The sequence below is a fragment of the Microcaecilia unicolor genome, chromosome 2 (genome assembly GCF_901765095.1).
Source record: "Microcaecilia unicolor chromosome 2, aMicUni1.1, whole genome shotgun sequence".
Taxonomy (NCBI): domain Eukaryota; kingdom Metazoa; phylum Chordata; class Amphibia; order Gymnophiona; family Siphonopidae; genus Microcaecilia; species Microcaecilia unicolor.
The window spans coordinates 358,309,467-358,325,762 of record NC_044032.1 but is presented as its reverse complement, the minus strand read 5'-3'; the positions used below and the strand labels follow the sequence as shown (position 1 = coordinate 358,325,762).

At 44.1% G+C, this 16,296-nt stretch overlaps 1 protein-coding gene across 1 annotated transcript in view; it reads left to right on the top strand.

The window, feature by feature from the left end:
- The window catches only part of LOC115462079, a 136,234-nt gene that overhangs the window by 100,991 nt on the left and 18,947 nt on the right, over positions 1–16,296 (top strand). Inside the window, exon 5 of the mRNA XM_030192117.1 lies at positions 9,060–9,203. Within this exon, the coding sequence (XP_030047977.1) occupies positions 9,060–9,203 (144 nt within the window). The remainder of the gene's footprint in view (positions 1–9,059; positions 9,204–16,296) is intronic.

The window sequence follows — 16,296 nt, the reverse complement described above, 5'->3', positions numbered from 1 at the left end:
TTTCCCCATTAAATTTAATGGAAAAAATAGCTTTCAAAATGGAGATTTCCTCAAAGTTCCATGAGGAGAAAAAAAACAAACATTCTTTGTGCTGCTGATGGCTGGTTGGTTAAGGAGGGTCAGGAGGCCCCAGTCGAGTCCCTGTTGCTGAGCAACAGCTAGTGAGGTGGTTGCCAGTGGAGCTCAGGACTTGGAAGAGAGTGGATGTGTGTTTGCAGGTCATAAGAACATAAGTGTTGCCATACTGGGACAGAGTCCATCAAGCCCAGTATCCTGTTTACAACAGTGACCAATCCAGGTTACAAGTACCTGGCAAGATCCAAAAACAGTACAATACATTTTGTGCTGCTTATTCAAGAAATAAGCAGTGGATTTTCCCTAAGTCCATCTTACTAGTGGCTTATGGACTTTTCAGAAGCTATCCAAACCTTTTTTAAAACCCAGCTGAGCTAATTGCTTTTCTACATTCTCTGGCAATGAATTCCAGAGTTTAATTACACACTGAGTGAAGAAATATTTTCTCCGATTTGTTTTAAATTTACTGATTTGTAGCTTCATTGTGTGCCCCCTAGTCCTAGCATTTTTGGAAAGAGTGAACAAGCGATTCACATCTACTCATTCCACTCCACTCATTATTTTATAGATCTATGTCATATCTCCCCTCAGCCGTCTGTTCTCCAAGCTGTAGAGCCCTAGCCACTTTAGCCTTAACTTCCTTTCGTCGCCCTTCTCTGTACCTTTTCTAATTTCACTATATCTTTTTTGAGATGTGGTGACCAGAATTGCACACAGTATTTGAGGTGCAGTCACACCATGGAGCGATACAAAGGCATTATAACACTCTCATTTTTCTTTTCCATTCCTTTTCTAATAATACCTAACATTCTATTTGCTTTCTTAGCTACCACTGCACACTGAGCAGAGGGTTTCAGTGGGTTTCTTAAATTCTGTTTTTCAAAGCCAATCTTTCTCTTACTCACACAGACCACCTTCACCTTTCTTAACACTTTTCCAAACTTTTCCTTGCAAATACTCAGCAGAATGACCAAAATGATTATTATTATTAGCATTTGTATAGCGCTACCAGACGCACGCAGCGCTGAACATCTGACACAGACAGTCCCTGCTCAATAGAGCTTACAATCTAAAAATACAGACAGACAAGACAATTAACGGCGAGGGAAGTACTGGGTGAGAAGGAACAAAGGGGGAGGCAAATGAGTAGTGGCTAGGAGCCACTACTACTACTACTACTTAACATATCTAGAGCGCTACTAGGGTTACGCAGCGCTGTACAATTTAACAAAGAGAGACAGTCCCTGCTCAAAGAGCTTACAATCTAATAGACAAGTGAACGGTCGGTCCGATAGGGGCAGTCAAATTGGGGCAGTCTGGATTCACTGAACGGTAAGGGTTAGGTGCCGAACGCAGCATTGAAGAGGTGGGCTTTAAGCAAAGACTTGAAGACGGGCAGGGAGGGGGCTTGGTGTAAGGGTTCAGGAAGGTTGTTCCAAGCATAGGGTGAGGCGAGGCAGAATGAGCGGAGCCTGGAGTTGGCGATGGTGGAGAAGGGTACTGAGAGGAGGGATTTATCCTGTGAACGGAGGTTACGGGCGGGAACGTAAGGGGAGATGAGGGTAGAAAGATAGTGAGGGGCAGCAGACTGAGTGCATTTGTAGGTAAGAAGGAGAAGCTTGAATTGAATGCAGTATCTGATCGGAAGCCAGTGAAGTGACCTGAGTAGAGGGGTGATATGAGTATATCGGTTCTGGCGGAATATGAGACGTGCAGCAGAGTTCTGAACAGACTGAAGGGGGGATAGATGGCTAAGTGGGAGGCCAGTGAGGAGTAAGTTGCAGTAGTCCAGGCGAGAGGTAATGAGAGCGTGGACGAGAGTTCGGGTGGTGTGTTCAGAGAGGAAAGGGCGAATTTTGCTGATGTTAGAGAGGAAGAAGCGACAGGTCTTGGCTATCTGCTGGATATGCGCAGAGAAGGAGAGAGAGGAGTCAAAGATGACTCCGAGGTTGCGGGCAGATGAGACGGGGAGGATGAGGGTGTTATCAACTGAGATAGAAAGTGGAGGAAGAGGAGAAGTGGGTTTTGGTGGAAAGACGATAAGCTCGGTCTTGGACATGTTCAGTTTCAGGTGGCGGTTGGACATCCAGGCAGCAATGTCGGATAAGCAGGCCGATACCTTTGCCTGGGTCTCCGCGGTGATGTCTGGTGTGGAGAGATACAGTTGGGTGTCATCAGCATAGAGATGAGATCAGGGAGCCCAGGGAAGAGGTGTAGATTGAGAAGAGAAGGGGTCCAAGGACCGATCCCTGGGGAACACCAACAGATAAGGGGATGGGGGTGGAGGAAGAACCATGAGAGTGAACTTTGAAGGTGCGGTGGGAGAGATAGGAGGAGAACCAGGAGAGGACAGAGCCCTGGAACCCAAATGAGGACAGTGTGGCAAGAAGTAAGTCATGATTGACAGTGTCAAAAGCGGCGGATAGATCCAGGAGGATGAGGATGGAGTAGTGGCCTCTGGATTTGGCAAGGAACAGGTCATTACAGACTTTAGAGAGTGCTGTTTCTGTCGAGTGAAGAGGGCGAAAACCGGATTGAAGCGGATCGAGGATGGCATGAGAGGAGAGAAAATCAAGGCAGCGGCTGTGGACTGCACGCTCAAGTGTCTTGGAGAGGAAGGGTAGGAGGGAGATGGGGCGGTAGTTGGAGGGAAAGGTAGGGTCTAGTGATGGTTTTTTGAGGAGTGGCGTGACTACAGCTTGAAGGTGTCGGGGACAGTTGCAGTGGAGAGAGAGAGGTTGAGGATATGACAGATGGAGGGGGTGATAGTAGGAGAGATGGTGTTAAGTAAGTTGGTGGGGATGGGATCAGAGGAACAAGTGGTGCATTTTGAGGAGGAAAGAAGGCGGGCGGTTTCCTCCTCGGAGATATCAGGAAAGGAGGAGAAGGAGGTCTGGGTTGGTTGGTTGAGGGAGAGGGTTGAAGGGTGAAGAGGAGGAGGTGGCTTGGTAGTGAACTCAAGGTTGATCTTTTGCACCTTGTCGCGGAAGTAGTCAGCCAGTGATTGAGGAGAGAGTGAGGGGGGGTGGGAGCGGAGGGCACTTTGAGGAGGGAGTTACGGGTGGCGAAGAGACAACGAGGGTTAGAGCTGAGAGAATTAGTCAATTGGGTGTAATAGTCCTGTTTGGCAAGGAATAGTGAGGACTGGAAGGAGGATAGCATGAATTTGTAGTGAAGGAAATCTGAATGGGTGCGAGATTTCCTCCAGAGGCGTTCAGCAGATCGGGCGCAGGAGCGAAGGTAATGGATGCAAGGGGTCAGCCAGGGCTGGGGATTAGTACGCCTTGTGGGACGGGAGGTGGATGGTGCAAGGGTGTCCAGAGCAGAGGAGAGAGTGGCATTGTAAGCGGAGACAGCCTCGTCGACAGACTCGGAGGACATGATGGAGGGGAGGAGATTAGAAATACTAGATGATAAGGTGGGAGGGTCAATAGCCTGGAGATTCCTGGAAATAGTGGTTAATGTTGGGCGGGGCTGAGGGGAAGGGTGAAGAAGTGTGAAGGTGATCAGGTGATGATCAGAGACAGGAAGAGCTGAGGTGTGGAAATTGGAGGGTGAGCCAGAAGAGGAGAGGACGAGGTCAAGATAAAGCCACTAAAGATAAAAAGGCTGGAACTCCTCCCGTCTGAGGAAAGGTTAAAGAGGTTAAGGCTCTTCAGGTTAGAAAAGAGATGGCTGAGGGGGGATATGATTGAGGTCTACGAAATCTTGAGTGGTGTAGAAAGGGTAAAAGTAAATCGATTTTTCAGTCTTTCAAAAAGTACAAAAACCAAGGGACACTCAATGAAATTACATGGGAATACTTTAAAAACAAATAGAAGGAAATATTTTTTCACTCAAAGAATAGTTAAGCTCTAGAACTCATTGCCAGGAGGATGTGGTAACACCAGTTAGAGGTAATCTGGGTTTTAAACAGGTTTGGACAAATTCCTGGAGGAAAGTCCATAGTCTGTTATTGAGATGGACATGGGGGAAGCCACTGCTTGCCCCAGGATTGGTAGCATGGAATGTTGCTACTATCTGCATTTCTGCCAGGTACTTGTGACCAGGATTGGCCACTGTTGGAAGCAGGATACTGGGCTAGATGGGCCATTGATCTGAACCACTATGGCTATTCTTATGTTCTTATGTTCCCAGTGCCCTTATGCATATTTTTGAGAAGACTCCATGTTCAGTACAGCCTTTTGTGAAATAATCAGGGCAATGTGAACATCTCAACATGGACGTCCCATTTCCCATATGTCTTAAACTCAAACAAACAGATGGGCCTGGCAGGCTTTACATTTTGTAATTAACTAGAAGTCCTTATGAAAATAAAAGCACTCATCTTTGGAAGATTAGCCTGGTGGTTAGAGCACTATTTATTTATTTAGATTTTGCTCACACCTTTTTCAGTAGTAGCTTAAGGTGAGTTACATTCAGGTACAGTGGCTATTTCTCTGTCCCAGGAGAGCTCACAATCTAAGTTTGTACCTGAGGCAATGGAGGGTTAGGTGACTTGCCCAAGATCACAAGGAGCAGCAGTGGGATTTGAACCAGCCACCTCTGGATTGCAAGACCGGTGCTCAAACCACTGCTGCTCCTTGTGATCTTGGGTAAATTGTTTAACCCTCTACTACCTCAGGTACAAACTTAAAATCCCTTTCACTAAAGCTTTGCACATGCCAAATACGGTATATCCTAATTTATACCTATGTATCGCCTAGCAATTAACTCAAACTAACGTCTCTTGGCACGCTAAGCTTTAGTAAAAGGGCCCCTTAAATTATAAGAGGTTAGGGCTCTTCAGCTAGAAAAGAGATGGCTGAGAGGAGATATGGTTGAGGTCTACAAAATCCTGAGTGGTGTGGAATGGGTAAAAGTGAATTGATTTTTCACTCTTTCAAAAAATACAAAGACTAGGGAACACCCAATGAAATTACATGAAAATACTTTTAAAACAAATAGGAAAACATTTTTTTTCACTCAACGAATATTTAAGCTCTGGAACTCATTACCGGAGGATGTAGTAACAGTAGTGAGTGTATCTGAGTTTTAAAAAGGTTTGGACAAGTTCCTGGAGGAAACGTTCCTAGTCTGTTATTGAGACAGACATGGGGAAGCCACTGCTTGCCCTGGGATTGATAGTATGGAATGTTGCTACTATTTGGGTTTCTGCCAGGTACTTGTAACCTGGATTGGCCACTTTTGGAAACAGGATACTGAGCTAGATGGACCATTGGTCTGACACAGTATGACTATTCTTATGTTCTAAGTATTCTGGGCATAGGGAAATACCTAGAGTACCTGAAAGTAACTCACATTGAGCTACTGCTGAAAAAGGTATGAGCTAAATCCAGATTATTAATAATATTGTAGCCGTCTGTCTGTCAAGCTATGCATAAGATGCATGAGGCCAGGTTTCTCTGACCATTAACTTTTGTGTCCCCAGTTTGACATTGATAAGATAATTGTGCTGCCCTAAGTTATCTTTAGATTCACTGGGGATCGGTGATGCTGTTAGTTATTGGGATTCTTCTTTAATTGATAGTCTTGATGCTATAGCTCCAATGGAACTTCGTGTGAAATGAAGAGCTTATTCAGCACCTTGGTTCTCTGATTCTATCAGGCTGGCTAAGCAAAATTTGTGAAAAAAGAAATAAATGTGGCATACAACGTGCACTCAGGAATCCCTTATAGAATAGTAGTGGAACCAAGCCCGTTTCGTCAAAAATGAAACGGGCCCTAGGAAGGCTCTCGTCTAAGCAATTTTTCCTCTCTCCCCTGCCCTTCCCTCCATGTCCAGCGATTCTTCCCTCCCCTCCCATCCCCTCCGTGTCCCACGATTCTGGCCTCCCCTCTATGTCCAGCGATTCTCCTCTGCCCTGCCATCCCCTCCATGTAGTTGCTAGCAGGCATTAGAACAGGCCTTCCTCTGGCAAACCCCGCAGTCCTTCCCTCTAATGAGACTTCTGTTTGCCATGCGGGAGGGACAAGGCAGAGGGAAAGCCTCAGGAAAGAATTGGAGCCGGAGCAGAGAGGAAAGAGAGGCAGGAGGAGTGGGTGGAGGAAGGTTGGAGAGGAGATTAGACCCGAGGGGGAGAGGAGACAGGCTGCAGATATGTGTGAGGGAAGGGAAGAGAGCAGACAGACTGCACATGTGTGGAAGGGAAGGAAAGATGAGAAACAGGCTGCACATATGTGGAAGGGAAGAGAGGAAACAGGCTGCACATGTGTGGGAGGGAAGGGAAGAAGGGAGACAGGCTGCACACGTGTGGGAGGGAAGGGAAGAGGAGAAACAGATTGCACATATGTGGAAGGGAAGAGGGGAAACAGGCTGTACATGTGGGAGGGAAGGAAAAAGGTGAGACTGGCTGCACATATGCAGCACGACTTATTTTCTGCCAGAATCGTTATGCCCACACTAGCCCACTCCTCAAATCACTTCACTGGCTCCTTGTCCGCTTCCGTATACAGTTCAAACTCCTTTTACTGACCTTTAAATGCATCCACTCTATGACCCCCTCATTACCTCTCATCTCTTATTTCTCCCCACATTCCTCCCCGTGAACTCCGCTCTCTGAACAAATCTCTCTTATCGTCCACGTTCTCCTCCACCTCTAACTCCAGACTTCGTTCCTTTTATCTCGCAGCACCTTATGATTGGAACTGTCTTCCCAAACCCATACGTCTAGCTCCATCTCTACCTGTTTTTAAATCTATGCTGAAAACCCACCTTTTCACTACTGCCTTTGGCTCCTAACCACTACTTATTTGCCCTCCTCCTCTTTACCCATTAATTCCCTTGCCTGTTCTATGTCTTGTCTGTCTGTTCTACCTAGATTGTAAGCTCTTTGAGCAGGGACTGTCTCTTTGTGTCAAGTGTTCAGCGCTGCGTGCGTCTGGTAGCGCTATACAAATGCTATTAGTAGCAGTAGTAGTAGTAGAAGGGAAGAGAAAAGGAGTGACAGGTTGTAAATGAAGGGAAGAGAGAGGGAAAACAAGATAGATCTGAGGAGGCAGAGAAATTGAAGAAAGCTGAATGTGAAAGATTAGAACCAAACAGACATAGGGCAGGAGGTTAGAAAAGAAATTGCAAATGGAAAGGAGGCCCTGGAAACAGAGTTAAGAGCAAAGACACAGGAAAACAGAGCCAAAGATTAGGAACAAGATGATTGGAATAATAAAATCACCAGACTACAAAGGTAGGGAAAATGATTTTATTTTCAGCTTACCGATTGAATTATGTTGATGTTGAGAATTTACATCTGTTGGCTTTATTTGCACTGTACAGGAAGACATGTTCTATTTCTCTAGTGTTGCATGATATGCAGAGTCTGGTATCTCTGCTTTCAGTTTTTGTCTGGATGCTTTTTGCGGCCCCTTATTTTGTATCAGGTGAAAGTCATGCTCTGTATTTGCAACTAAGGTGAAAGATTCTGCTGCCATCTGGTGCCTGAGTCCATCTTGTTCTAGTTTCCCAGTAGCAGGTATACTGGTGTTCTAATGTATTTCAGTTGCAATAAATGAATTAACTACTTCTGAAGGTTACAGGTATGGGTGGGGATGGAGGAGATTACTTGTGGGGATGGAATGGATCTTAGCGGGTACTGGTGGGTACGGGTTAGATTCCAGTGGTGTGCCTTGACAATTTTTGTGCCTTGTAAGTGTACCACGAGGTGAAAAATGTTGAAAATCACTGCTCTAAATAGAGCAGGGAGTCCTCCAACTGTATTGCTGCCAGAGGGGGGTGCTGCTTCAATATTGTGTCATCCATCACTAGGTATAGGCAGGTTCCCTGAAGTCCTACAGGGTTTACCTGTCTCTTACTATTGAAAATATGATAGTGAAACAACACCTTCCACAGGCAGGACTATAGGTACAGAACTCTTATTCAGCTTAGAAGGAACAGTGTTTGTAGATATGGACATTTACACCACTCATAGACTACAAAAAAAACGTGTGTACATTATAAAGTTTTATCATCTACACATGTAAATGTACACCCCACCCACACTCCACCCAAACTCAGTCTATGAAAATAGTCACCTGCAAGGTATGAACCATCGCACCTTGGGGTATACTTACAGAATACTTCATAGCCAGAAACTGCTCATTTATGGAGTGGAGGAGGAGTGGCCTAGTGATTAGAGCACCAATCTTGCCATCCAGAGGTGGCTAGTTCAAATCCCACTACTGCTCTCTGTGATCTTGGGCAAGTCACTTAACCCTCAGGTACAAACTTAGATTGTGAGCCCTCCTGGGACAGAGAAATATCCAGTGTACTTGAATGTAACTCACCTTGAGCTACTACTGAAAAAGGTGTGAGCAAAACCTAAATAAATAAATGCATATGAGCCCATAGGCATTCTTGCCACCTAAAACTAGGTGACTCCTTATAGAATTACCTTCTAATACAGTTATTGTATTGTTATACCATTATTATTATTTTCACAACATCTCATAATATATATTTTGAATATTCTCTTTATAGCCCAAAATTTATAGACTCTATATCATTTCAAATTCTTAACCTTTATGATATGATTATATGAAACATATTATATTTTTCTTTTTTTGTATTGTATGTTAGCTTTCATATTTTCTATACTTAATAAAAATGATTTGACCTAAAAAAAAGTCTAGAATTGAAATACCAGGTAATATGGGATATGGTTATATCCTTTTTGTTTTTCTTAGTTATTTAATTAATTCTTCTCATACCTCACAATGGGGGCTATATGCCATTACTAATTGTTGTAATATGTTATTACTTGGGAGTCCTTTTTTTTCCTTCCTTTTTGTGTGCATTTTCTTTTTCCTTTGGAATGTATAAATGTAAAAATTTTTCAATAAAAAAGTACATACAGAATTACCTTCTAAAAGGATAGAACCAGAGTTGTTAGAGCAAAAGAACACAGTACTTGTAGTCTTTTCAATATTAGGTCAACAAACCCGAGCTATTACCCCTTCAACACTCTTACTATTCTATTTTTTTTTTACAGGGATTTATCAGATTTTAACCTCTGATACCCTCACCAAAGAAGTGCTACAGACCCTTCTCCATGACTTGTACCCTGCTGAAGGCTCACCAGTCATTGATGCACTTTCCAATTTGCTCTTGGCTGAAATTGACCGAGAAAATCAAGGTAATTCATAGCGATGGGGGGGGGGGGGGGGTCATTTTTGAAAGGACATCAAGTCAGAATAGTAATATCCAAGACAGAACCTCCCAAATGGGCATCCATCTCACGTGTATTTTCGAACTGGAAACATGTCAAGATTTCCTATTCTAGGTGAGATGGATGTCCAGCATGAACACCTATTTTACAAACTGGAATGTCCAAATTATGAGCGGGGCAAAGCAAGGGACTTGGACATCTGTACGGCAGCATTCTTAGAAAACGGTCACACAGACATCCACGCAGAGTGGCAGCCTAGTAGTTAGTGCAGTGGACCGTGAACCAAGGGACTCAATTTTAAATCTCACTTTAACTCTTATTTTGTAATTGTGAGCACTCCAGAAACACCAACATACCTACTGTACCTGAATGTATACCACTTCTATAGACTTTAAGCTTGCAAGTGACATATATTTAGGTAAAGCAGATATTGTTCTGCTTTCTGGAAGGCCTATATTTGCAATATATATAGATAGATATAGATATATAGAGAATATATATGGAGATAGATAGCTAGCTAGCTAGATAGATAGATAGTTAAAGACTGAAATAAGGATTTGAACCTGGGTCCTGCGATTTACAGTTCCCTGCACTAACCACTAGGCTACTCCTCAGATTTGCTTCTTGTTTTGTTATGAATGTCTATAATACCTGAAGTTGTCATAGCGCCTGATATCTTCATTCAGTTTCACTTTCAGGGGAGAGGGAAAGGGACAGCAGCCACTGAAAGATTAAGGAGGTGTCATACCTTAATCTCTTCAGTTGACAGATGCACAATCAAAGCACCTTTTTGCACCCTGGATGTGCCTTAAACAGGCCTAAATATGGACATCCTTCTATTTAGGCATGGATATTTCTTCCCCTTTAGTAATTGCTCCTTGATGTCCAAATTTCTGGCCTTCCCTAATCTCACACAAAACATGCCCACAACTCGCCCCCTTGCTATTTGGATGTACTGCAGTGATAAACATCCCTTTTCTGCCTTTGCAAAATCTTTACTTGGACATTTCAAGCACATGGATGTCCATGTCAGCCTTTTGAGACATCTATATGCTTTGAAAATAAACGTTATGGTAACAGTAAATGTCGGCAGGGCCGTGCTAACACGGTAAGCGAGGTAAGCATGGCAGGGGGGTGCTTCCCTCTGGGGGGCGCCGCCGCACCATGCTCACCTCGCTCGCCCTCCCGCAACATCCCTTTTCTTTTCTTTTTCTTTTTAAATTTACCTCCGTGGTGGCGGTTCCAGCAGCACAGCGTCAGGGAAGAAGGCGGCGCTCCCGACGTCTCTAGCCTTCCCTTCGCTGTGTTCCGCCTTCTTCTGACATCAAGGAAATGACGTCAGAAGAAGGCGGAACACAGCGAAGGGAAGGCTAGACGTCGGGAGCGCCGCCTCCTTCCCTGACGCTGCGCTGCCGCAACCGCCACGGAGGTAAATTTAAAAAGAAAAAAAAAGAAAAGGGATGTTGGGGGGAGAGAAGAGGGTGGGCAGTTGAACAATGGGAGCGGGAGGGCAGGGAAGAGACGAGAGCATGGATGCGAAGGGGGGGAGAAGAGGGCGGGCCAGACTGGGACATGGGAGCGAGAGGAGAGAGAGGAGCATGGATGCGAGGGGGGGGGTCATGGAAGGGAGAGAGGGGAATTGCTGGATAGGGATTAATGGAGGGGGCAGGGGACAGAGGAGCATGGATGGGCATGGATTGGGAGGGCAGGGCTCAGGGAGAGAGGGGAATTGCTGGAAAGGGAGGAGGGCAGGGCTCAGGGAGAGAGGGGAATTGCTGGATAGGGATGAATGGAGGGGGCAGGGGACAGAGGAGCATGGATGGGCATGGATTGGGAGGGCAGGGATCAGGGAGAGAGGGGAATTGCTGGAAAAGGATGAATGGAGGGGGCAGGGGACAGTGGAGCATGGATAGGAGGGCAGGGCTCAGGGAGAGAGGAGAAATTGCTGGACATAGAGGGGAGGGAAGAGAGATGAAGGAGATGAAATGAGGGAAAAGGAAGAGAGGAGAAAAACTGCACATGGATGAAGAAAATAGGCAGAAGCTGAGGACCAGAAATGAAGAAGAAAGGAGGAAAGGAAAGAAATAAATGGAAAGGAAGCCCTGGAAACGGAGTTAAGAGGACAGATAGCAGCAGAATCAGATACTGGGCCAGCATGATCAGAAAAAGAAAGTCACCAGACAACAAAGGTACAAAAAAATCATTTTATTTTCATTTTAGTGTTTGGAATATGTCCACTTTGAGAATTTACATCTGCTATCTTATTTTGCAATGTATAGCAATTTGTTTCTAAGAATATTGCTGACAATTCCTGTCAGTGTGGCAAGTGGTGAGTGATCATTTTCACGGGGGGGGGGGGGGGGGGAGGGCCGCCGCCGCCGCCAACTGATAGTCTGCAGGGGGGCGCCAGAGACCCTAGGCACGGCCATGAATGTCGGCAAATAAAGACCTGCACAGTCCATCCATTGTGCCCAACAAGGTGGCCAGAGTTGAATCTGGCGCTTCTCAAAGGTTCCACTTGTTCTCCCAAAGCTTATTTAGCATTCAATTTGTAGTATGTCATACTGTATTTTTGAAATATATCTTCAAAACTAGTAAATTCAGTTATTTATTTGGAAACTTTATTTTTGATGTAATACAACAGTGAAACATATACATCAATGTCATAAGATAACAATATTCGAAAGAAACGTCCAAGTTGTGATTTGGACGTCTTTGCAAAACGGCGAAATCCAGGGGCGGGGAAACCCGTATTTTTGAAAAAAGATGGACATTCATCTTTCGTTTCGAAAATACTGTCAGAGATGTCCAAATCCTTAAATTTGGACGTCCCTAGATTTGGACATCCCTAGACATGGACGTTTCTGGCTTTCAGCAATTTTCGAAATCAAAGACGTCCATGTCAAAAACGGCCAAATGCAAGCCATTTGGGTATGGGAGGAGCCAGCATTTGTAGTGCACTGGTCCCCCTGACATGCCAGGACACCAACTAGGCACCCTAGGGGGCACTGCAGTGAACTTCATAAAATGCTCCCATAAACATAGCTCTCTTACCTTGTGTGCTGAGCCCACCAACCCCCCCCCCCAAAAAAAAAAACCCCACTACCTACAACTGTACACCACTACCATAGCCCTTACGGTGAAGGGGGCACCTATATATGGGTACAGTGGGTTTGTGGTGGGTTTTGGAGAGCTCGCTGTTTCCTCCACAGATGTAAAAGGTAGGGGGGTATGGGCCTGGGTCCGCCTGTCTGAAGTGCACTGCAGTACCCACTAAAACTGCTCCTGGGACCTGCATGCGCTGTCATGGACATGTGTATGACATCTGAGACTGGCATAGAGGCTAGCATGACATATTTTTAAAGATGTTTTTTGAGGGTGGGAGGGGGTTAGTGACCACTGGGGGAGTAACGGGAGGTCATCCCCGATTCTCTCCAATGGTCATCTGGTCATTTCGGGCACCTTTTTGTGCCTTATTTGTAATAAAAACACGTCCGGGTGAAAACATCCAAGTGTTCATCAGGGACATCCTTGTTTTTTTTTATTATGGGTCAACGACATCCAAGTGTTAGGCATGCCCAAGTCCTGCCTCTGACACACCCCCTTGAAATTTGGACATCCTTGCGACGGACTGCAGTTGGAGACATCCAAAATCGGGATTCAATTATACCGATTTGGACGTCTCTGGGAGAAGGATGGCCATCTTCCGATTTATGTCAAAAGATGGACGTCCTTCTCTTTCAAAAATGAGCCTGATAGTCTAACAATTTATAGTGTTGTTCAATACAGGAGTTCAACTTATACCATAAGTATCCTAACCAAAATGGAATGAATGTGTGAAAATGGTACAGAAAATCATTTCCTTTTTTGCACTTTCTTTTTATTATATATATGCAGTTAAATATTGACCACGTGTAACCGTCCCTTGACTCAGATCTTGAGAATAGAGGAAACTCAGTATTAGAGATCTCTTTCCTCTCTCTCCACATTCATTCTCAATCCCTATCTCTGAGTCATCCAGTGGGGGGTGATAATTCAAACTAGGGCAGTAGTCTTCATTAATTTGATCCAAAACAGCTGAAAGAGAGCCTCTGATATCTTCCCATACAGGGCCATTACACCGTTGACCAGTGTGTGTCAATGACATCCATAACACCAGTCTACCTTCAACTTTTCATCGGGAGTATCCTTAAGGAGAGCAATTCCAAATGCATTTTTTGGTCTATTAAATATCTTGTCCTTCACATATGCAGCTCTTTCCCCATCTACTTTCCCCTTTTCTATTGTGAGCTTGATTAGAGAGACAAATAATATCAGAAAAACACAGAAAGATGATGGGGGCTGCCCTAGAGGTCTCCACGGGCCACTGTTGGCCCCCGGGCCTTGCACCAAAGAACACTGAACTAGGGCCTAAGCAGAAAGTTTGAGATAAAGCAATAAATCCCAGCTAATTTTCAAAATGATGCTCCAATAGGCATTTACTGATGCTATGTAAAGTGAGTACTAAACAAGTAAAAATACAATAATATAAGTAGCTGCTAAAATAAAGGTAAAAAAAAAAAAAGGCAGCACTCAGAAAATACAGAAGGTCACCAGAAAAAAATGTATAAAGCAATAGCAGATAAAGCTGAAGGAGATAAAGGGGTCCTTTTACTAAGCTGTGGTAAAAAGCGGCCTTAGTGCGCCCTTATGCGGGCTTTTCCTATGCGCATAGGCCATTTTTACTGCAGCTAGAGAATGGCCAACTTTCCTCTTTTCTGAATTAATGGCCATGTGGTAATTTTCCACTAATGTGTGGCCATTAAAAATCTAGCAGAAGCACTTACTGACACCTATTTCTTAGTTAGGCGGTAAGAGCTCACACACTAAGGGGCCCTTTTAAAAAGGCATGTAAGGACCTACGCACATCCAGCGTGCACAAAATTGGCATTACTGCTCAGCTACTGTGTGCCCCAGGTGGTAATTCTGAATTTGGCACATGACGAAAATGTGCGGTAGAAAATAGTTTCTATTTTCTATTATGTGGTGCTTACTTGGCAGTAAACAGCAGTGGGCATGCTTTGCATGCGTACCGCCTGGGTAGTGTTTGAGATCTTACAGCTAAGTCAATGGGTGACAGTAAGGTCTCAGGCCGAAAATGGACGCGCGATGATTTTTATTTTGCCACATGTCCATTTCTTTTTCCAGGACACAGTAAAAATTGGCCCGACGCATGCCTATAAGATACGCTCACACTGCCACAGGCCATTTTTTGTCATGGCTTAGTAAAGGGGCCCCTAAGTCTATGCTAATCAGTTAGTGCAAAGTAATGCAGATGCGCTAACTGATTAGCTCACTGTCTGCCGTCAAACATGCCCCATTCCAGAAAACATTTAAAATATTTTTTTGCACATGCTTTGCATGCATAGAGTCAAACCTTACTACAGGACACCTGACTGTATCCCTTTGTAAGCCATTTTAACCTGCAGTATGCGTGTACTAGCGCTTAGCATGATTTACTAAAAGGACCCCAAAGAGATAAATCAGAATGACAAAAGCAAGTGCAGTGAATAATGGCTAAAGATGCAAAGTGAGGTGACAAGACTTTTTTGTAGGTATACTGGGCAGGAGAGGAAGGCCAGAGGTTGAATTGAAAGATGTACTGAGCCAAATTGACAAATTAAAGAGTAGTAAATCACCTGGACCGGATAGTATACACCTTAGGGTACTGAAAGAACTGAAATATGAAATTGCAGACCTGCTGTTAGTGGTAAGTAATCTGTCGTTATAATCATCCATAGTACCTGAAAATTGAAGGGTGGTAAATGTAACACCTATTCTTAAAAAGGGATACAGGGGTGATCCAGGAAATTACAGATTAGCAAGCCTAACATCAGTGCCGGACAAAATAATGGAAACTACTATAAAGAATACAATCACTGAACACATAGACAAACATGATTTAATGGGACAGAGTCAACATGGATTCAGCCAAGAAAAGTCTTTCCTCACCAATTTGCTTCATTTTTTTGAATGCATGAATAAATATGTGGATAAAGGTGAGCTGATTGATGTAATGTACCTAGATTTTCAGAAAGCTTTTGACAAAGTCCCTCATGAGAGACTCCTCAGAAAATTAGTCATGGGATAAGAGGCAGTGTTCTGTTGTGGATTAGGAATTAGTTGATGGACAGAAAACAGAAGGTAGGGTTAAATGGTCAGTTCTCTCAGTGGAAGAGGGTGAATAGTGGAGTGCCCCAAAGATGTGTACTGGGACCGGTGCTATTTAACATATTTATTAATGATCTGGAAATGGGAATGATGAGTGTGGTGATTAAATTTACAGATGACACAAAACTATTCAGAGTTGTTAGAACACATTCAGATTGTGAAAAATTGCAGGAAGACCTTAGGAAGTTGGAATACTGGGCATCCAAATGGAAAATGAAATTTAATGTGGACAAATGCAAAGTGATGCACATTGGGAAGAATAATCTGAATCATAGTTACTTGATGCTAAGAGCCACCTTAGGAGTCAGCACCCAAGAAAAAGATCTAGGTTTCAACGTAGACAATTCACTGAAATCTTCTGCCCAGCATGTGGCGGCGGCGGCCAAAAAAGCAAACAGAATGCTGGGAATTATTAGGGAAGTGATAGTAACATAGTAAGATAGTAGGTGATGGCAGAAAAAGACCTGTACAGTCCATCCAGTCTGCCCAACAAGATAAATTCATATGTGCTAATTTATATGTATACCTGACCTTGATTTGTATCTGCCATTTTCAGGGCACAGACCATAGAAGTCTGCCCAGCACTAGCCCCGCCTCCCAGCCACCCCGCCTCCCAAAATAAGACAAAGAATATTATGATGTCTCTGTATTGCTCCATGGTGCAACCACACCTTGAGTATTGTGCAATTCTGGTTGCTGTATCTTAAAAAGATGTAGCAGAATTAGAAATGGTTCAAAGAAGGGCATCCAAAATGATTAAGGGGATGGAACTCCTCTTACATGAGGAAAAGCTTAAGAGGTTAGAACTCCTCTGCTTGGAAAAGAGACAGCTGAGGAGGGATATGATAGA